A 22,052-nucleotide genomic window follows, 5' to 3' on the forward strand; every position below is an offset into this window, starting at 1 on the left:
CACAGCCAACACACAACCAAGCAACACAACTAACACACAACCGAGCAACCGTCACACAGCCAACACACAACCGAGCAACACAACTAACACACAAACGACACTGTGACACTGTAAACAGGGACTGGTCTAAGAACTCAGGCGCTGAATTTAACATTTAAATTTCACCTCTTTATTCTGATATATGGTGCGAGTACTGACAGAGTTGTACTTCATTCAGTACTCCATCCATTGTACCCATTACAGGGGTTCCTGGGGGGGGGGGGGGGGGGGGGAGCTGGATGGTTTAAACAACAAATATTTCCATTAATGACGTTTATTGTCATTATCAACAATGGTTTTATTCAACAAGAACCAACAGCTGAGCGCCGTTTCGGCTAAACGCCTCCACAGGTGGCCTGTTTTTAGAGAAGTGGAGCACGGATCATGAAGTTATTTAAATCCCCAGCAGGATAAATCCGGTTGGGGACAGCCGAGGCAGCCCCCCCCCCCCCCCCCCGAGCAAGTCACGTAACATTGAGCCATGGCTCAGACTGTTGGGCAACTTCCAGGGGTAAAATGTGGGCCGGCATTTCTGATGAGGTCTTCCACGTGGAGATTCCTCCGAGTCCGACCAGAGTGAACCTGAACCTCGTCTCTCGTGTCTTCAACATGGAATGTTGGTGAACGTATCGACGACACGGGTTAGTTCACGTCAGGAACGCGGCCTCGTCCGGCCTCCAGCACTGGAAGCCATTAAAGCTCCGAGGCCCCCGAGGAGCAGCGCCAGAAACCACAACCTCAAGTGAGGAAGAGTAGACTGCTCGGCCTTCTGGGGGGGGAACGAACCAATCACAGCCCGTTTGAGTCGGTCCTCAAGGTGCGAGCCGACACGCTCACACTGAAGCTTTAATGCGACGGAGGAGAGTCGACCCAGAATCCAGCTCAACAAGCAGCCTGGACGAGAAGACGAGAACATGAAAAGCATGTTTAGAAAGGATTTAAACACACTCAGCCAGCGGAAGTAAATGTGTAGCCCCGCCCTAAACCGGAAACCCCACGTCATAAACCTTAAAATACCTTTCAGGGTCTGTCCAGAAGTGAGGACCGCCCAAAATGTCCTTAGGTCCGAATTGAAAAACTCCCAGCTTCCATGAACGTGTCACTGAACTCTGAACTCCTCAGGGCAGGAGCCGGGAGGACGGGCCTCCTCCTCACTGCTCCTCCTTCACAGTCACTGTCAACACTGATGGAAACTCAGTGCTTAGTGTTTGTGTGGCGCCACCTTGTGGCCGAAACCTTAATGACATCCGGAGGTTTGGTTTACTGGCTGGTACAGTTGATGCAAGCCTCACTAATAATTATAATAACAGAGACAAATGAGTCATTCATAAATAGTAAATTGGCTTTATTCGTGGAGATTTAATACTAATCATAAACACGTGTGCTTGGATGTTACCATAAAATAACTTTATCTGTAGAAATAAAGTATCGGAATAAAGTCAAAGCTTGAATTAGAGCATCAGTGCTGCAACGTTGACGACTTCGTCTTCATTTTAAACACATAATAGACATCCTCCCGATTATACAGCGAAAGATGGATTAACGCATTAAATCTGCACCCAGATGCAAACTCCTGCAGAGACCCGGGAGAGTGTAACAGTCTCAGTCGCGACTCAGCAAACGACTGGACAAAAATCGGACTTCAAAGCAGCCTTTATTTCTAACAGCTGCAGAAATCAGTCTTAAATACTTTTCGGAGGATTAAGCATAATTACGGCAATCTTGCAAATCAAGGTCTCGTATTGGGAGCAAAGCATCCGCTGCGTTTGTTAGGTTGGATACGGGTCAGGGCAGCAGGCCGGCTGCAGAATGGCAGCCTCAGTCTTTACCATGAGGAAGAGAAACACAGCAGGACGCCTTTAGAGTATAAACATTATGCTCACAATCCTTCATCGGCCTCTTCCTCCACTGAGAATAATGCAAAGTTGAGATGAGCTCATTTAATACAGAACAAAAAGACAATGTCTGGAAGCAGCGTCGCATCGAAGGCTGCAGAGAGACGCCGGGACAAAGACAAACTGAACAAGAAGCTCAATACTGGGACACGTTAAATAGTTAAAGTGGACAAAAACAGAATTAAAGTTATGTTAAAATATTTAAATCTACAACTATACAACGACTTAATACTTCGAACGCTGCCTCACTGTTCATCAGCTCGGTCCCGATCGTAGCCACTTAGCTTAGCGCTGACGGTCCAGGAGGGACGTGATGCAATGACCTGGTCTTCTAAACCCGCTGCTCCTGATGCTTCCATCAAACCACAGTGAAACCTGATCAGCTGTTCCGTTTGGAAGGGGCAGAAACTGGAGCCGCTGCCGGTGCCAGAGTCCCAGAACAGCTGCTGAGGATCTGCGGTTCATTTACCCAAAGGATGTTCTCATTCAGCAGCCTGGGGTTCTGACTTCTTTCACTCAGGTTCCGAGTCTCGGTTCCTTCTGGGCTCGCTGCAGCTCCTTCGGTCCCAATGAGAGCTCCTCCGGCTCATTTCCGCTGCCTGGTAACAATCCAATGACGGCCAAGGCGACGCTACAGATGACAGACTTCCTGTTACTCGATCTATTCCCAACATCGACCCAAGGAACACGCCTTTCACTTGGCGAAGCGACACCCGGTTTGAACCCTGGGGCTGGAGGAGCAGCCGAGGCGTCTCCCGTGACTCCTCCAGCGCTGCCGCAGCACAAAGTCGTAGTTTGCGGAGGTGCTCATGGCGTAAAACACGTTGGCTTTGTCAGGGATCTGGAACTCTGAGGCAGGAGGAACGAGACGAGGAGTTTAGATCCCGTGACATTCTCCCAGTGATGAACTTCTACTTCAACCTGGCGTTTACCTTTGCCGTTGCTGAGCTTCTGGTAGAGGATGAACTCGTGGCAGCTCACATCCTCCATGTTGTGCTTTTCAAGAACTCTCTGGATCACCTGAGGCGTGTGGTCCTGACTGGTCAGCTGAAGCACAACCGGAGTCCGAGTTTAAACTCTCATTGAGAAACATAATGAGAATAAACCTCATTAATTAATGATATCAACGGGCGGTCACAAACCAGGATCCTCACCAGTATGCTCTTGTAGACGTTTCCATTGCTGACACACTCCACGCTGACTCTGATGATGCACGAGTCTGCAACCTGTCTGTTGTAGATGGGCAACGGCGGCTGCGGAGAGCCGCCGGACGAGGACGAGTCCGGGGTCAGAGGAGAAGCACTTAGGTCTGGATGCGAGGAGCTGCAGGAGGAGCTGGACGAACTGGGAGAGGGGACGGAGAGGCCGGAGGAGAAGTCCTCGGTAACGTTGTGAAGAGACGCAGAGAGACCCTGAGGGAGGGGAGAACAGATGAATGCCGCGTTCTACCTTTAGATCTGTGGGTTCCATCCCTAGAAGCAGGGGTCAGACCTTCAGTTTGAGCCTGAGGGGGGTGGGCTGAGGGGCGGAGAGCTCCTCCAGGTCCGAACTGCTGGAGCCAGAGGACGACACGCTGATCTGGTCGGCGTGGGTCTTCCTGAGCGAGCTGTCGCTGGCCGAGCGCAACCTGCAGACCCAAACACAGCATCCAGTCTGGGCTTAAAGTGCGGATTGATCCAGAACCGGGGCTCATGATCCGTATCGCAGCAGGAGGTGTCGTCCAAGTGGTTGTAGAGGAGGCTTGGGGACTTACGAGGCCAGTTTCTTGGTGACCAGGCGACTGCTCCATGCGCTGGGAGAACTGGGACAGGGGTCAACCGGAGGCTCCAGCTCACGCGACAGCTCGTAGCTTCAAAAAAGAGATTGCAGAAACAAACATGCAAGTTGCTTTGCTACGAACTTCCAATCAGCTGCACTGCGTTTCTATTGAATCCAGTTCGTCTCACCTGTCCTGGTCTGTGAGCAGCACGTGAGCCTGCAGCCAAGCGGCGACGGGGGGGTTGACCTGGAGGCTGTAGTGGGAGCAGGAATCCTGGAGCTGGCGGATCTGGGAGAGAATCTCAAACTCCTGCAAGAGGAAGTGATAAAGAACAGATGAATTCATGGAAGACGTCGGGAACATTTCATTAGACAGTCATGAGAGAAAGACGCCAGCAGGGGGCGACACCTACCCGCCTGCGCTTCTCAAAGTTGATAAATCCTCCCTAAAAACAAAAAGGTAAAATCAAAATGTCAGAAATATGGCTCTCAAATGTTTTAAAGTGACACCAAATGAGGGTCCGTGCCACCGGAACTCGCCTCCACGGTGTCCGTCAGGGCCGTGTCCAGCATGGTGAGGACCGTCAGGTAAGTCCCCAGGTAGGGCACCACCCCGCCGCCGAAGCCCTGAGGGGACAAGCCAAACAGGGTGTCCACAATGTTGAGTTTACATACGCAGACACGTGACACCACAACACAGTCAGTGACCAGCGCGAACGCGAGGCGGGGGGGCACAGCGGGGGGGGGGGGGGGGGCACAGCCACACCGGAGCTAAATAAATGCCGGCTTTAACCGGGCTGCAAGTCAGCAAATGTTTTCCATGGAACGAGCGGACTGGAAAAGGAATAAAGGGAACTGGAACCATTCCAACACCTGAAATCTGCTGGTAAACATGTGACTGCAGGAGAGGGAGGACCGCCTTCCATCAGCTGGCACGGATGACATCACACAACGACGCCCGTTTCTTACCATGTGTCTGGACGCCGAGCAGGGGGCAGGTACTTTGGACCCATCGGGGTGACTCCCGTCCTGCAGAACAGAACACAGCGGCCATCAGAACAGCAGAGCCCCGGGGCGTCGCCACGGCAGCGCCGGGCGAGGAAGCAGACGGATTATACAAGGCTCCCCTTCAGGGTCGACCGCCTGTTGACAGGCTGCCGCGGCGTGGGAGGGTCAAGCCCAATCACAGTTAGAGGCCGAGGTGCGTGCGGCTTATCAGGAGACTGTGTGTGCTCAATAAAACCAATGGCTGCTGATTAGCGTTCATATCAAGGACAGGGCGGCGGGCGAACCGAGGCCCGAGCGTCCAGACGAGAAGGGTTAACAGCGAGCGGAAACCGTCCAATCAGCGAGCGACTTCACCCAACGGACGCACGTCGGTCTCGACCAGGCGGAGCAGAAAACGAGTCGCGACCATCGGAAGCCAACCAGGAAAATGACCCGTTGGTGCGTTTCAGCAGGTCATCCCGATCCGAGGTCACGGGTCGATCCTCCCAGGATACGGAACGCTCGTCTCAGTGAAGCGTGAAGCCTGAATCTGTGATGGGAGGCCGAGGGCCTCCCATCGCTGAACACAGCTGGCAGGAAGAACCCGACATGCCTCGAAAAAATGTGAAACGCTGGAGCGAAGAATTAGGAGACACACCCAGCAGCCGAAAACACGAGCCCTGCTGACGCTCGGCTCGGACGCTGAAACGGAAACGTTGGTTCGCTTTGATGCTTCTCTTGTGGCTTTCATAAAACCCGAGTGTGAACGGCGTGCAGTTACCTCCTCCAGGATCTCCCCGCTGGTCAGCACGCAGTTCTCATCAGGAAACGTCTCGCACAAATGGTCAAAGCTGGCCATGCTCTCCCTGGAAACAAGCCAGTTCAATCCGGTAAGACATCCTGCAGAGTCCGGGGAGCCGGGGAGACCCGCCCCCCCACCGGACTCGAGTCCGGGGGGGACCCGCCCCCACCGAGCTCACTTCATAGCGTTTCTCTTGTTGTTTTTTTGTGGATGATTTATGTACGAAGGACTTTCAACGGAAACAAGCCCGCAAGGGCTTTTTTGAAATGCTCCTCTTAGACAGGATGTTTGACGTTATTTGTACTGTAATACATGCTACTGTGTGACTGTACTTGTACCCTAACATTCTATCTAATAAATATATTCATCATCATCACCCTAGCGATGCATCTCTTATTTATGATCGATTGCTCCCTGGGCGCCGGCTGACCTGCTGACCGCCGCCCACGTCTTCTTCAGGCGATACACGGCGTTGGACTGCAGGGCGGAAAGGATGGCTTTCAGAGAGGAGAAGTTCTTCATCCGTCTGCACTCCTGCAGACAAAAACACGACACGGTGCGGTTTCGTTACGCCGCCACCACAAACCTCACCTGCTTTTGAACGGAGGCGTTTTCGCACCCTGACCTGAGCAACGGCGATCCACCGCTGGACGACGCGTGCTCTGTAGGCGGGGCCGGAGTAAGGGCAGCGGGGCGAGCTCGGGGCCGGGGAAGGGAACAGGAAGGCAGCGGAGCTGGTCGGGGGGACGGGAGAGGACGGGCAGAGGAGGGAGGTGATGACGCGGTTGGTGATGGCGTTGAACTGAGACACGGTTGCGCGGACGGTGGGCGCCAGGTTTCGGTTCTCTTTCTTGTCCCGTTGGGACCAGACGCAGCCCAGGCAGTGGAACGGCACGGCCTTCACGAACAGCTCCTGAAGGCACCACGGTGGAAGGGAGACATTGTGAGGGAGAGACGGGGACAGAGGAAGGAGCGCCGGGATAGCGGCGCTACCTACAGCATCCATCCGGGTCAGCTGCGCCGCCACGTCCGCCACGGAGAAATCCATCAAGTCGTGTTTCTCCTCCTCCTTTGTAAACGCCTCCCCTCTGCCCTCTGGATCGCCGCGCTCCGGCTCCACCGCTCGCCAGCTGCGCGCCGCCGCCGCCGCCCGGCTGCAGTCTGTCAAACACGGCGAGTCATAAACGGCTTTTTATAACCGTGTCCAGGCATCTCAGAGGATCGGTGACATCATCGCAGCGTAACCCCCCCGAGATGGACCCCCCCCCACATCGCCTCACCAACGGTGGGTTCAGGAACCCGAGGGTTTCCCCGTTCTGCCGTCGTACCTTCTTCCTGGAGCTTCTTCAGGAGGGTCTCGGCAGCCTGAGCCAAACGTCTGAAGCACAATCGATGCCGCAAGCGAACGCACAACATCCGGAGGGCGTGGAACCGCGGCGGCTCCCGGAAGTCCTCGCCGTACTCGTCGAGCCACAGCCGGATGAGCGGCGGTAAGGCGCTGGGGGGGGAGGGGGGGGTTGGGACGTTCACGTTAACGCTGGCATCGTTTGTGATGTCGTCGCCGTGAATGGGCGACCACACTCACCTGTGTGGACACAATGTCTTATCCAGGCTGGAAAGCGAGTCGTCTCTGTGGAAAAGCAAACACGATTACCTCGAGCCTTCAGCTGAGGACAAAATGTCAATCAGCCGTCACCACAGCGACGTCCCCCAGCGAGGGGACGCGCGGCGACGATGAGGGGGACGCGAGGCGACAACGAGGGGACGCCAGGGGGACGGGAGGCGACGACGAGGGGACGCGAGGCGACAACAAGGGGACGCGAGGGGGACGCGAGGGGGACGCGAGGCGACGAGGGGGATGCGGGACGACGGCGAGGGCCAAGGTTCCAAGGACAGTCAGGGTTCGTCCTGTGGAAATGTCCCCCCAGGGACGCTGGGCTGTATGAACGCCATTTTATTTCGTGGGTAGCTTTAAAGCGATGCAGGAATGAGTCCCACAGAGGACAGAAAACACACTTCCGTGGTCGAGCTCACAGGAAGCACGCCGGCGCCACAGATATGAGGGCGACTGTTTGACAAACAACACGCGGAGTTAAAGTCTCAGACGGGCCGCTGGGACAAACCAACGAGGGACACTAGACACCGGTGGAGGACATCTCGAGAGACATGAACGTTTAGGTGAGGTGATGTCCCTGCTGGGTGAGGACGGAGGACATAAACCTGCCCGGCAGGTGTGGAAGAGGACGAGGTGGAGCTCTACGTTTGCATCTTCATGTGGGACAAACAGGGACATTTAAAATGTCAAAATAGCACGGCTCACGTGAAAGCTCGCCGTCCTTCGCGTTCCTGTCCGTTAAATATGAGACACGTCCTCTTTGCTTGACGTCTTGGACGTTTTTTGCATTAATTGAACTAAATATAACGATAAATTACGACTAACTTCGTTTCCGTGCCGCTGAGCGTTCCTATAAATACGCGGGTCACTTCCTCTTCTGTCACCGCATCACTTCCTGGGAACTAACCCCCCCCCGTAGGAAAGATCGTTTCTCACCTCTGAAACAGCAGCTCGATCAGGGTCCCGGTGGAGGTGAAGGTCCTGTAGGTGGACAGGAAGACCCGGACGAAGTCGGGCTCCTGGTGCTCCGCGTCCAGCAGGTGCGTGACCAGGCGCTCCAGGGTGGCGGCCTTCAGCCTGCGCACCTTCACCGTGTGGTACTGGACGAAGCCGAGGGCCGCGGGGGCCGCCGCGGTGTCCGAGGCCGGCGGGACGGGCTCCCTGCGCAGCGTGACACCGAACACAGCCCCGTCCTCCCCCTCCTCGCCCCACTCCTGGACCGGGTCCTGCCGGGTAGGAGGTAGAACACTGTGACCTCCACGGTGACCTCCACGGTGACCTCCACGCCACGACACGGGTCAGACTGTCAGCGTGATGCAGGCGGCCGAAGACGAGGCGTCCAATGGCACGGCTGTTTGTGTCCCCCCAACACAGGGACACGTCACTGACGCAGCTGTTTGTGTCCCCCAACACAGGGACACTTCACCAGAGCAGCTGTTTGTGTCCCCCAACACAGGGACACTTCACCGGAGCAGCCGTTTGTGTCCCCCAACACAGGGACACGTCACTGACGCAGCTGTTTGTGTCCCCCAACACAGGGACACTTCACCGGAGCAGCCGTTTGTGTCCCCCAACACAGGGACACTTCACCAGAGCAGCCGTTTGTGTCCCCCAACACAGGGACACTTCACCAGAGCAGCCGTTTGTGTCCCCCAACACAGGGACACTTCACCAGAGCAGCCGTCTGTGTCCCCCAACACAGGGACACTTCACCAGAGCAGCCGTTTGTGTCCCCCAACACAGGGACACTTCACCGGAACAGCTGTTTGTGTCCCCCAACACAGGGACACTTACTTCCACCAACACGGGCTGAGAAGACATTTTTATTGAGATGTGAAATAAACACGGAACCAAATCGGAGCTGATTAAATACAAATATAAATGTCACGTGTTAAAGTCCACGCGACACGCAGCAGGAACTGACTGCTGGGCAGCATCCGTTACGTCATCAACACGTTATCTGCGCGATGCCAGAGGAGAAGCTACCTGTGGAAACACCTGTTGTCACGCGACCCCGTCACAAAGCAGTGCGGTCGGACCCACTGGGATGCGCGTGGAAACCCGGTTCTGTTCGTGCGCGTGGAGTTCGACACGCGCACATTAACAAACGTCATCGGGAAGAACCTTCCTAAACTCCTCGCGTCGGTATCGATTAGAGATACTGATCCTACCATCGATAAGTGCCATTTGCCCATCTTTATCCACCGACGTTTAAGTCCTCCTCTGTAACCTCCTTCTGATTGGACCGCCGCGCAGGTAGAGCCTTCTAACCGTCCAATGAGAGCTCGCTTCAACCCGGAGAAACTCGGACTCTTTCATTCTGGACAAATGCATCTAACCGGTGTCTTCGGTCCACGGCGGTGCCATTAGACCGACTGGTTTGAGACTGGGAAGAAGGGAGGAACAGCGGTGTAGCGCTGGGCGGGGCCAATGACAGGGGGAGGGGCTTATGCTCTGGCCAATTAGGAAGAATGGCTAAAATATTTCAGATATTATTATGCAGACTTTAAATAAAAGTGGCAACTGGGAGAGTTAAGAATATAAGCACAAATAACGAAGAGGTGGTATAATGAAATCAAAAGAGGTTTTACATGAAATGAACAGAACCAGCATAAAGCATGAGCTCCAACGGTTCTGATGGTTCACATCCAGTGTCCTGGATGTAAATACAGCCTCAAGTTACTGAAGGAGGACAGACATTGGAAGATATTATCTGGATTCCACGCCGTCAGTCTGAAAATCTGAACCGCCTGCAGCAACGTCCTCTAAAGACGCGAAGCCGACACCAGGTGAGATTAGAGCCTTTCAGAGACACGGGCTCGAAAGAATCCAGCCGGGACAGTTTGTCCAGCCCAGGGTGTCGGGGGCGTGGTGAAGACATACTGCATGAAACAGGTCTCTCCTGTTGGTACCAGCTGACCTTGTGAGGATCAGGATCACATCTAATCAAGGTCAAACTAATCCACAGCAACAAAGAGCAGTTTCATTACATTTGGATGCAGCGACGTCTCTAGTGAGTGTCCGTCTCACTGAACTGAACATCTATTCACCCACAACAGTCTCATTCTACAGAACCTGAACAAAAGAGCAGGGGGGGGGGGGGGGGGGCAGGAGAGACCTCAATTAGTGCTCATTAGACACATGAATGGGTGATGTGGAAAGAAGACAAACACGAATGTGATCCTGAGTCACACAGGGGGAAGTTATTTCCTCTTTTTGCCGGAAATAGAAACAGTGTCCGACGGGGACAGGAAGGACAGGAAGCCGTCGTTCACGCTCATAAGTTCCCCTGCTGGGAGGAGCCTGACTGAACGTACAACAGCCCTGTCGTCAAGGACGGGGCTATTATTTACCCCGAGTAACCAACAGCTCAGATATCAAACACTAAATACAACGAAAACAGGACCACACAGCTCTGCACAACACAACATAACAAACACAACACAACACAACACAATAAACAAAAAAACGCAACGCAACACAACACAACACAACACATCAAACAACACAACAAACGCAACGCAACACAGCACAACACAACGCAACACAATAAACACAACACAACACAACAACAGAAAACACAGCACAATGCAACACAACAAACACAACAACAAAATGCAATGCAACTCAACACAATAAACACAACACAACACAAAACAAAACGCAACACAACACAACAAACACAACACAATGCAACGCATCAGAACACAATAAACAAAACACAACACAATAAACAACACAACACAACAAACACAACACAATGCAACGCAATGCATCAGAACACAATAAACAACACTACAAACACAACACAACACAACAAACGCAACGCAACACAACACAACAAACGAAAAAACGCAACGCAACACAACACAACACAACACAACAAACAACACAACAAACGCAACGCAACGCAACACAGCACAACACAACGCAACGCAACACAATAAACACAACACAACAACAGAAAACACAGCACAACGCAACACAACAAACACAACAATGAAATGCAACGCAACACAACACAATAAACACAACACAACACAAAACAAAACGCAACACAACACAACGCAATGCAATGCAACACAATAAACACAACACAACACAACAAACACAACACAATGCAATGCATCAGAACACAATAAACAAAACACAACACAATAAACAACACAACACAACACAACAAACACAACACAATGCAATGCAATGCATCAGAACACAATAAACAAAACACAACACAATAAACAACACTACAAACACAACACAACAAATGCAACGCAACACAGCACAACACAACACAACACAATAAACAAAAAAACGCAACGCAACACAACACAACACAACACACAACACAACAAACACACACAACACAACACAATGCAACGCAATGCATCAGAACACAATAAACAAAACACAACACAATAAACAACACAACAAACACAACACAACACAACGCAACGCACCACACACACACACACTGAAATGACACAATGATAGACATGGAAAAGGAGGAAGCAGCGCATGTTAACATAATGCTTCATCTGGACTGAGGTGCTACTGCAGTAGTACTGCGTTCCTGACTGTAGTACTTGCTGCTACACACGCAGGAGAAGCAGGAGGACAACCGTCAGCTGACAACAGCCCCAACAGCCGATGAGAAACAACGGCAAATCTAAAATAGCCACAGCTCCAGTAAGAAGCGTTGCCATGGCGACACCTTTCGAGTCATTAGAAGTCTGTGTTTATCAAAGTTTGCCACCTGAAAACTGAAGAAATGATCTAACGAGCAGAAAAAACTTCACAATCAGGTAATGAGGACGTTTGGGTGCCACGGAACCGTGACGGGCCTTCAGCGCGGGAACCTTGACTTTAGGTCAAACACTTTGTCCCGACTCACCTCACACTGTCCCTCTATGTCCAACAGCTGGAAGTTGGTCAGCCACACACCGGGCTGCGTGTCCGTGTGCACGCCCATGCACCGATTCGTCCGAAGCCACAGCAGCTTCTTCATCCTGCCCACCGTGTGGCGGAGGCTGCGGGCCTCCTCTTCATCGCTGCCTCCACACACAGGAAGAAGCGTCCTCATCTCCTGCCCTGCGTCACGCTAGAGGCCCACGCATCGCCCCGTGGATGACGTTCCTCGGCTTCAGGGAGGAGAGCGGGAGTGGAAGGTTTAGTCTGCATCATTGATTTGATTTATTAAAACGCTCTATCACAGCAGGTGATCTTTTTTTAAACCGCCTGTTTCCAGCCGTTTGAATTCACCCAAAGATCAACCCTAAAAATTGCTCCATAGGTTTTTGAATTATATCACAAATTGGAAGATTTACCTTGACAAGACACAAATATGAACCTAAAAGTGCCAGCACTGACATGCATAATGATTGAACTAGCAATAATGCATCACAAAAAATAGTTTTTATAGGGTGTAAATAACACACACACGCGATCTGTGCGATTACTCAGAGACTGCAATAAGATACAGAACTTCCTGCTCAATGTTCGTCATGACCATAAATTATTTCTTAGAAAAATAAGGTGTCAAATTCACATATTCAATTACAAAGAGCCACGGCTACGGAGAAAAACATCTCCTCTCTCTCACCCCGGAAAAAAGCATACATCTTTTCATTTTATACACTGTATATATATATATATACATACTTGCTGCGATTTCTCTGCTGAAGCTACGGCTGCTGGATCCAGAGGAAGACGGCGTTCACAGCGTCTGCCCAGCAGGAACATTCGGGAACAGACAGAGTGAGACTTGGACGGAACAGACCGTGGCATTCACCGCGGAGGAAGGATTGCACAGGGTGTTTGTGGGTGGATGATGACTCTGTTCATGCGTGAGTGAGCGCGTTGGAATGGCCTCCTTCCTGTTTGGCTGCATACACAGATAGATAATTGACCCATTTTGATTCCGTCGCTTCTTGTTCCACCACAAGTTTCACGTCATTCGCATTAAAACAGATTGTCCGTGCTCATTTCTTTGCTGGAGTGCAGATGGACTCGCTTTGACACGGAACAGGTGTGAACAGGTGTGAACAGGTGTGAACAGGGTTTGGGTTCTGCTTTGCCGTCCACAGACATGCAGAGTAATCCACACTGAAAGGGATTGACTGGCTGATCATGGATCAGTTTGTCCTTACCTGAGAGCAGGAGCCCAGAACCCCCTTCTCACTGTGGGAGTGGCTGCATGTTGGATGGAGGCCCGGTGGCTCCACCCAGCTCCTGGAAGCGATTCAAAATATGCAGCAGGGCATGAAGGCCGGCCTCCTCGTGCTGATTGGCCAATCCCTTCAGAAGAAAGACGCTAATCAAATAAATGCTCACCGCCCCCCGGGGAGAAGTGCGGAGGTATTGATTGATTGCTAATCAATTCGACCTGCAGCAGAGTCGAACATGACGGAGGCTCTTTCCCAGGCTACGCCTTGTTCCTGGTGTCATTCTGCAGGTTTAAGCATAAATCAACATCAATATTTATTTCACTTTAGATTCTTTGTTCCCTGTCTTTATTTTAGGGGATGGAAAAACTGGACTCTGTGTACAAATAATAAATTAAAATACAATTGTTTCCCGAAACATTGCAAAGATGTTGGGACTGTAAACATCCTTCAAAATAAAAGTTTAAAAATGAAATTGGGTGGAATGATTGTAACTCGTCACCATGAAAACAACATGAAGTGGACCGACTACCCAAAGCTCCACCAATGATTTGATCTTATCAGATTTTTGTACCGACAGATCAATCAATATGGATTGACTATTAAAAATAATAACACAGAAATGTGTGGAATATCTTGAATTTGAACCGATTTAAAACAACAGTCGCGTATTCGGCCCTAAAAGACACACCTGCCTCGCCTTCACAAGGCCAAACGGTAAAGCCGACGTTACTTTGACACGGACACATCAGACACAAACTTTATCTGTGCAGCTAAGTGTCATCCGTGTGTCTGATTCTGAGTCATTAGATCAGGGAACAATCAGTCCCGTCACGTAAAGGACGATCGTTCAGCCTCACGTTCACAGGAACTGGTTCTGTCAAACAAAGCATGTGACAAAGATTTTTGGGATGCTGAACATATTGGAGTAGAGCTTCTGTGTGTCGGGGGAGGTTTCACACGCAGGACAGCACAATCTCGGTCAAAGCAGCTTTATTGTTCGCATTATAAAGCCAGTAAATAAAGGCAGGATTCCACAGCGGCGCTGCCTTCGACATAAAAGCTGCACGCAGTGAGTCATCATGTCTAAAAAAACACCATCACGTCACTAAAGCGTCACCGGATAAAAAGTACAATAAGAACTGGATGATTAAAAAGTGAGACCATAGTTTGTTTGTTTTTTACATTTAGTCTCATGAGTTGAAGAACGGATTCTGGCCGTGAATCAGAGGTGGAGATTGTTGCCACAACAGAGAACATCCCTGTTGTCAAAACAAACCCATCGATGCAACAAGTAACGAAAAACCACAATTAAAGTGAAGTCAAAAGCTGAGCTGGAAGTGGAAAGAGGTCTCGTTCTGGATCATTGGATTAGAAATTCCCCTTCTTCTTCCTCTTGGATTTGTCAACGATCAGCTGAGACTGCCGCTTCAGCATCTCCCGTGTGACGATACCGGCCTCGTCTTCTTCACTCTCCTCCTCTGAGACACAAACGTGGACAGTTTGAGACAAAGATAGACGCAGGTCGTGTGTCTGACGTGGTCCCAACTCACCGTCGTGGAAGAGGTCCAGCGCGTGCTCCTCTGGAAGCTGAACGCGGGTGTTGTACGCTGGAAGTTTCCCCTCAATCCTGACAAAGAACTGCTCGGAGAAACAAAACACGTGTGGGAAATAGTCAAGATCCTCATGAGGACATGTTTAAGTTCCACCGTCCACATGACGGCCCTCGGCCCGCCTTTCCCTGGAGTCTCCATCCTGAATAGATGATCCATCTCTCCCAGATTTGACGTGCTTCTTGGTAGCAGAGCTACAAAACTGTCTGACTGGGACAGCCGAGTCTCTCTGTTCTTTACAGTAACATGCAGACAAGCCTGGACCCGTTTTGAGATGAACGCCTCAGATTTACGTCAATCACAGAGATTATGCCTCCTGGAGACGGACCTGGGTGTAATATTGTGAATGTCATCGGTAAACGACCCGGAGTCCGGGACGTGTTTCCTGTGCTAAGTGCTGATATGCTATGTTCTCAAACACCAAGGCTGCCGTTCCATTCAGATAAGCAATGCTAACACAGCGGTACGCACGCAGCCATGTTGCGTTCACCGGCCACGCTGCATGTCCGATAGAGCTGCAGTCAAGCAGATGCAGTTTTTAAACATTAAATAAAGTTACCCGGATCACACGACCTTCATCTTTCATCCCATCAAAGACACTTTGTCTTACGAGTGAAATACAAACAGAGGTCGTCCACACAGGCGGTGAGCATTCCCTTTTCTTTTTCACGGAGCGTCGACCCACCTCCTCCATCTCCTTCTGGATGGTGGACAGATCCTTTCCACGAAGCTCCTCCTGCAGCAACAGAAGCTTCACCTCGCATCGATTCATCAGCTCCAGCACAAACTGGTCCGAGTCCGGAGACGCTTCAGTCGCCGCGCCATCGCTCTTGAGAGAAATGGAAGTTTGGTGAATGTCAGGAATGAGACGGACCAAATGAGTCATCGTCGGGGAAATCTTGCCGTGATGGCGGTCGATGTGGTTTTTACCGGTGTGATGTGGAGAAGTTTGTCTGCGAGGTGTTCCACCCAGGCCCGGACAGCACCGACCGTTTTAACGAGGACATCCAGGCGCTCTTTACTCTGGTCGCACCGCTGCTGCTGAGCCTGCCGTCGCTGCTCCCGCTCCTCTAGCATCTGCTGGTCACTAGTAAAACCACAACGGCCGAGCAGAAGCTAGTGAACACTTGTGTCGCAGTCGCATACGTGACGGTTTCCCTCCGAGCGTCTCACCGGGAGCGTTGGGCTTCTCCAGAATATTTCATGTCCCGCAGCTCTCGGCTCAGGAGCTCCGTCTGCTCCTCCTGCTGCTGCAGCACCTTCTCATTGTGAGCCTTCATCTTCTGCAGAAGTTGCTGCGTCTCCTTCTGGGAATTAAAACGCTCCACAATCTCCTGCACACAAACGTTAACACAAAAATGAACTACAGTCGTGTTTATCGTATGTACGTGAACTGAAACTCGGCAGCAACCTGTAAATCTGTGAGTCCAGAAGCCTCCTTAATGCGTCTGAAGGCCTCCTCGTAAATGGAGGTGGCCTCGTTCTCCTCAGCCGCCATCCTGGGAGTGCCGCACTGCACCTCGCTGCTCAGCTCATCTGGCTGCATGGCTGTCCTCTGAGCCTAAAGGGGATGTTAGAACCACTGAAAGCATAAATGACTGACTTCACCCTGAAGAATTATTTCTCTATATTGAATTGTTTTTAACCAAACTGCTTTTGGACTGAGTGTCGTACCCTTCTCTCAGCCTGGGCTTTGCACTCCTCGACTCTTTTCCTGTCGCTGGCTATGATGCGATCCCTGTCCTTGCGCTCCTTGCAGAGAGATTCCTCCAGCTGCTGCAGCTCAGTCTGGTGGGAAGAAAGTGTGACAGACGCAATTTAACAATCATTATTTCCAGTCGTGTGAAGGATGAATTGCATCGTCGCCATTATTCTGGAAGGTGGTCAGAACACCTGAGCAGCTTCTTTGCAGAGCTGGGCGTTACTGTTCAACGCTTGCATCTTGTGGAGCTCCTCTCGTTGCTTTAGAATTTCCGCTTCCACATCGTCCAACTGGCCCTCGAAGGTCAGACTCTCCTCCTGAAGGGGTGACAGTAGAAAACGTAAGGGTTGAAAGAGATAAGGTGGGAAATACAGATGTAAAAGAAAGTGATAATTATGTAATTACTCAAGTTGCACTTGTAACATTAATGTCTAATAGATAAATGTCTACAAATTACAAAAATGCAAGTTGAGTCCAAACAAAAGTAAAGTGAGGACAGGAAATGAAGTAATAAGTGTTTTTGTGTTGTTTTTTTAACAAACAAATGAGCGGGGTTGATATTAGTGTGTATTTGATTAACCTGCAGGTGACCTTTGAGTTTCTGATAGTTGATCATAATGTTTGTAGCTTCCTTGTGCTTAAAGCGGGTCTTCTCCAGACTGTTTTCCAGCGCCCGAAGTCTCTGAAGAGACAAAACACGTCATGTTCACGTCAAGAGTGAGCAGCAGGAACACAAGAGAAGACAAATGAATGTTTTACACATCTCTGCAAAACTTTAGAGGCAACAACCATTGCATCGTCCTCATGTTTCATAGTTCGGGCATCAGCAGACAGAGTTCCACTTCTGGCTTGTGGTTTCTTCATTCTTTTGTATTCCTTCTTCAGCTCCTCGAGGTGGCGCTGTTGTGTCTGGGTTGTATGTTTTAAAGCATTGAGGCGCTTCTTCTTAGACAGCGTCTCCTGCTCCAGCTTTGTTAGGGCTTCCTGAGGAAAGGTTAACAATGACAGCGAGTGGCAGATGGAGGGTCGGATAGAAAACTGCATACAGTCTATTATTTATGTCAATTTAATGGTGAAAGAAACATTTTTCATTTCAAATTCAGGTTCTGCTTTGCCAGAAAAACAACTGAGGTATTATTACCAGTGTGAAAAGTGACATCTATGGTGGAATAGTCCAAAAATGAACCTTTATTAATAGCACGTGATTTAGGCCCCAGCCTCTCACCTTCCCTGACATGTTGCGGTAGGCCTCTTTCTCCACCCCTCTGTTATGAAAGGCCACTTTGATGACATGTTCATCACCCTGGAACACATCAAATGGAACAAGATTGCGATTGTGATGTTAGGAATAATCTATTTACCTGTACCCCTTGAAGAGACCTGGAGCTGAGCGAGTTCCTCTCCATCACAGAGACTTACAGCTTTAGCTTCTGCCACTTGTCTGTGCAGACTCTTGTTCTCGTGCCTCAGCCGGTGGATGGCCTCCTTGTTCCTCTTCATGGTGGCCTGAGAGCTCTCGTATTCTGCGGTTCTTTCTTCCTCTGGTTGACACAATTCATTTTATAACCAATAACTGGAAAGGCATTAAGTGGAATACACTACTACGTACTATGCAATACTAAACACAAAAATATTCAACTTACACAACTCAAATTATGTCTGAAAGAGGGAAACGTATACATTTATTAAAACCTACACAGTTCTGAGTGCTTTCCTCGTTTATTTATTTAAATTATAAATTAATTTATTTTTTACTCATTCATACTTTATCGATTATCTTTAGCCCATATCAATAATTATATAATTTATAAACAATAATAACATAATAGATTTACACATACATGTACATATTTAAACGTAAACAAAGCTCTTTATAGCTTTAGCCGGAAACATAGCCGCTAGCTAGCGCAGAGTGGACACTTCCGTAGCATGAAGAAACACAACATCCTCACCCAGTAGTTGGATTTTATGCTGCATCTCCGTTACTCGGTCATGCAACGGAGGTTTAACCCTATCGGCACTGAACAGCATCTTTGTTCCGCTGTCGTTGTACACAATTTGAATAAACGAAGAGACCTTCAGGGCTAGCTTAACGTTAGTGAACTCCGCTAGCGAGCGCTCGGGGGTTGCCTAGCAACCGCTAAACACAAAATGATGTGTGTCCTCCACCAGTTGCCGTAGTTCCTACTGCGCATGCGTGATATCCTGGTTCTCCTCGCGCGAACATCCACAAAATGGCGTCAGAAGCGATTTCGGACCTTTAACGTGAATTATTTTTTGAATAAAAAAAAAGAATAAGACAGTTTTAAACGTCTTAAACGTGCTTGCTAATTATGGCGGAGGGATTTCGGAGACCCGACCCCCTCGTTTTTGAGGGAGACATTGCCAAGAAATGGCGTATTTTCGAGAGGGAATATGACATCTTATATATCGTATATCCTCCTCAATTCCGCAGGAGCAGAAGCAATAGAACGTGAGCGTTCATTCGTCTACGCGGCAGAAATTGGGGCGCCAGGTGACATTCACCGTTGATGCGCTACAGCCAAGACCCACAAGAGGGCAGCATAGACCGAGGTATGGTCAAGCAACCACGAAGCCGACCATGAGCTGCAACAACTGCGGTGACAGCCATCCAGCGCAAAGGGAGAAATGTCACAGCTGCAGCGAGATGAACCATTAGAAGAGGTGCTGCAAATCAAGGCTTGCGAGTCAGAATCCAGACAGAACAAGCGTCACGAAGAGGAGCTACTCCATTTGTAAATGCTAAAGGTCAACAAATACCTTTAGCATTATACATTTAACTTATGAATGGGACTTTCTACTATAGACATTCCATTGAACCGTTGACTCTTTTTAGAAAGATCATTCAGAAAACACAGACGCATTAACGCACCACGCCTGCACACGCATAAGAACAAACTCTCCCTGATCTGGAACGCTGGCCACTTTATGCGTCTTCTTCGGGATGGAGAACAGGTCCTTCAACATAAAATATGGCCTCTCCGCTGATCCGTCTTTACGCTCCAGATCCTCCACTGCAACACGGACAGAAGGAGTGAGATCAAACTCAGACTCAGGGGCAGGAACTTTTCCCATCGATGGCAATCTGGAGAACAACACCAAACGATTTATCGCTTTAAAGCCCGTCAAGACTCGAAGCCACTCGTGTCGTGGCGAGAACTCACCATGATGTAGGCGTTTCTGTTCAGGAACTTGATGCATTTCTCCAGACACCAGAAACAGCACTTCATGCAGCTCAGCAGGAATTTGGCACACTTGTTTTGAGCCCCTGAAGGGAGGAAGGAACCGTTCAGATGAGTCGTACAATAATCTGACTTGACCCACATCTGACGACAACAAGAGTGAAAACGCATAAACACATAATCAAAAATGAATTCAACTCGTTACCTTTTAACTTGTGATCCATGTACTCCAGAACGACCCTGATGACCTGGACCAAAGACAGGATCAGCGAGCCGAATGCCAGCGAGCCCGTGTGGTACCTGGACAGGAAGAAGGAAACACGAAACGTTGCTCCCGTCACGCAGGTCTGACCTAAACACAAGCCTCACTACGCACAAAGCAGCAGGACTGAACACACAAATCTAAATCCGTCCTCTCACCGGAGCGCCCGTCCCAGCGAGGCGGAGATGGGGTACGCAGGGATGTCTTCAGGCTTCTTGAAGGCCCAGTAATACGAGGCGAAGGCCCCCGACAGAGTGACCTGGCCCAGGGCTGTCACAAAGTTGGCACGCCAGAAGAAGAGGAACAGATTGTAGGACTGGACCAAAATGAGGTACTTGTGGTAGATGGTCTCACCGCTGTAGGAGGCAAACAGGCACTCTGCATCGGGACACTGGGCCGAAACGTTGGAGGTGTTGAACGTCTGGAGAAAGAGTGGCAGGAGACATTACGCCTGCCACTCAAAGATCCTCATGGCCACCTGGCGAGCTTCAACAGCCATGTTTGACTTCCTGTTCTTCTAAAACCAGCATTTACTGCTGCGCATCGGAGAAGACTCACTTGGACGCCTCCAGAACATCTGTGGCGTTAATATCGGCTCCATCCCCAGACTTAAAAGTGGTCTCGTTGCCCACGACGACCACCCCGCCCTTCATGGTTCCCAAGGCGGGGAGGCAGCGACGCGTGACTGTGGAATGAGGAGATGATCCGTTTAGACAGCTGAGAGATTCAGACGGCTTTAAAATGAGGCTTGGACGGTCGTGACTCACAGGCTTTACTGGGAATCAGCATGGCCGGACAGAGGCCGTCCCTCAGGAGCTCTGGAGGACTCCGTTTGGCGAAGTCCACCCCTTCCTTGCAGAACTGTTGGTAGTAGTCGTGGTCATTGCTGTTTAACTTGGCTTTAATCAACGTCAGGTGTCTCTCAGGACAGCGTTCCACGCATAACTGCAGACAAACAGCAGCACACATTAAAAGGAGGACAGAACCGGTGCCACGAGCATCAAGCCTAGATGTGTAAGAAACCTGACCGATTAAATGTTGGTCCTGTTTCTGGATGCCCTCTTGGGAGATGGTTTTGATAATGAATGTATTTGTTGAGGTAGACTGATATGATGTTCTGTGTGTGTGTGTAGTGTGGATATGTAGTGTGTATGTGATATGCCCAAAAATAGCACAACCATTTTTGTGTTTATTTAATTTAGGCAGCTGCACCATAATTTCCTTTGTTTTACTAGGTTCGATATTTCCTTTTCAATTCAAGTGACAGTAGTGTCATTTTATATTATTTCATGCATGTCATTTAAGAATATGTATAACACGTAAGCAGCATCAAGGTGGAACTTTATGTCACCGGAGCAGTGACACTGATTGTTTCAGGTGGGAGCTTCCGCCCCCGCTTCAGATACGATCTGGATGAAGAACCGAGTGCTGCGTGTCATCCGTGTTGCTGACGTCCATCTGTATTTTGCAGGCCAGTAACCCCCACAAAATAACCAGTTGTAACTTGTCCTCAGGGCTGTGTTTTGTCTCCTCTTTGTCTCCTCTTCTTTTTATTCTTTACACAGACAACTGTAGGTCCAGTAAAGAAGGTAGCTACCTGGTCAAATCCTCTGACGATACAGCACTTTTATTCCTTCTCCAAGGCTCAGCGTCAGACCATGGCAGTGTCCTGCCTGCATTTATTGAGTGGTGTGATGACAATTTCCTTGACCTGAATGTGTCAAAAACAAAGGAGGTAATTGTTGATTTTAGGTTGTTATACCTAAACCCAGCTCTATCCACGGTACGGATGTCGAGATTGTCGGCTCGTATAAGTATTTAGGAACTGTGTTCGATTGCAAACTCAAGTTTGATGTAAACACTGAGAACATTGTTAAACATGGTCAACAAAGGATCTACTTACTGAGGAAGTTGAAGAGACTTTGAGTTTTTAGAAAAGCGCTATATAAATAAAATGTATTATTATTATTATTAAGTTTTTTAGCGTCTGTGACAAAATTATGACTATTTTC

At 49.8% G+C, this 22,052-nt stretch overlaps 2 protein-coding genes across 2 annotated transcripts; both read right to left on the reverse strand.

The window, feature by feature from the left end:
* Positions 1-1,385: 1,385 nt before the first annotated feature.
* On the reverse strand, positions 1,386-12,827 carry rgl3a (ral guanine nucleotide dissociation stimulator-like 3a). The gene is made up of 18 exons (XM_068750744.1): positions 12,758-12,827; positions 11,991-12,237; positions 8,033-8,322; positions 7,067-7,111; positions 6,810-6,979; positions 6,479-6,642; positions 6,107-6,394; positions 5,912-6,015; positions 5,461-5,545; positions 4,662-4,721; positions 4,233-4,319; positions 4,106-4,138; positions 3,881-4,002; positions 3,688-3,783; positions 3,426-3,561; positions 3,089-3,346; positions 2,867-2,981; positions 1,386-2,783 (listed from the first exon to the last, which is right to left on the reverse strand). The coding sequence occupies exons 2-18, from the start codon at positions 12,177-12,179 to the stop codon at positions 2,629-2,631; spliced, it is 2,397 nt and encodes a 798-aa protein (XP_068606845.1). The 5' UTR covers positions 12,180-12,237; positions 12,758-12,827; the 3' UTR covers positions 1,386-2,628.
* Positions 12,828-14,242: 1,415 nt separating this feature from the next.
* On the reverse strand, positions 14,243-18,606 carry odad3 (outer dynein arm docking complex subunit 3). Its single transcript, XM_068751323.1, has 13 exons — positions 18,528-18,606; positions 17,995-18,116; positions 17,801-17,878; positions 17,365-17,559; positions 17,156-17,257; positions 16,767-16,892; positions 16,548-16,661; positions 16,285-16,434; positions 16,047-16,207; positions 15,804-15,960; positions 15,559-15,702; positions 14,814-14,904; positions 14,243-14,741 (listed from the first exon to the last, which is right to left on the reverse strand). Exons 1-13 carry the CDS (start codon positions 18,604-18,606, stop codon positions 14,632-14,634), a joined length of 1,629 nt encoding a protein of 542 aa, XP_068607424.1. The 3' UTR covers positions 14,243-14,631.
* Between the last annotated feature and the right edge of the window lie 3,446 nt (positions 18,607-22,052).

Source organism: Brachionichthys hirsutus, chromosome 17, assembly GCF_040956055.1.
Source record: "Brachionichthys hirsutus isolate HB-005 chromosome 17, CSIRO-AGI_Bhir_v1, whole genome shotgun sequence".
Classification (NCBI taxonomy): Eukaryota; Metazoa; Chordata; class Actinopteri; order Lophiiformes; family Brachionichthyidae; genus Brachionichthys; species Brachionichthys hirsutus.

What these genes read in the sequence shown, in the direction of transcription:
- rgl3a (XM_068750744.1), bottom strand. Translation starts at nt 12,179, where the DNA reads ATGAGGACGCTTCTTCCTGTGTGTGGAGGCAGCGATGAAGAGGAGGCC. An exon ending in ACATAGAGGGACAGTGTGAG is followed by an intron (nt 8,323 to 11,990) that starts GTGAGTCGGGAC and finishes CCTACCCGGCAG; the next exon opens with GACCCGGTCCAGGAGTGGGG. An exon ending in CTGCTCACAGACCAGGACAG is followed by an intron (nt 3,784 to 3,880) that starts GTGAGACGAACT and finishes TCTTTTTTGAAG; the next exon opens with CTACGAGCTGTCGCGTGAGC.
- odad3 (XM_068751323.1), bottom strand. Translation starts at nt 18,606, where the DNA reads ATGCTGTTCAGTGCCGATAGGGTTAAACCTCCGTTGCATGACCGAGTA. An exon ending in AACATGAGGACGATGCAATG is followed by an intron (nt 17,258 to 17,364) that starts GTTGTTGCCTCT and finishes TTGTCTCTTCAG; the next exon opens with AGACTTCGGGCGCTGGAAAA. An exon ending in AAGCCCAGGCTGAGAGAAGG is followed by an intron (nt 16,435 to 16,547) that starts GTACGACACTCA and finishes CATCCCCTTTAG; the next exon opens with GCTCAGAGGACAGCCATGCA.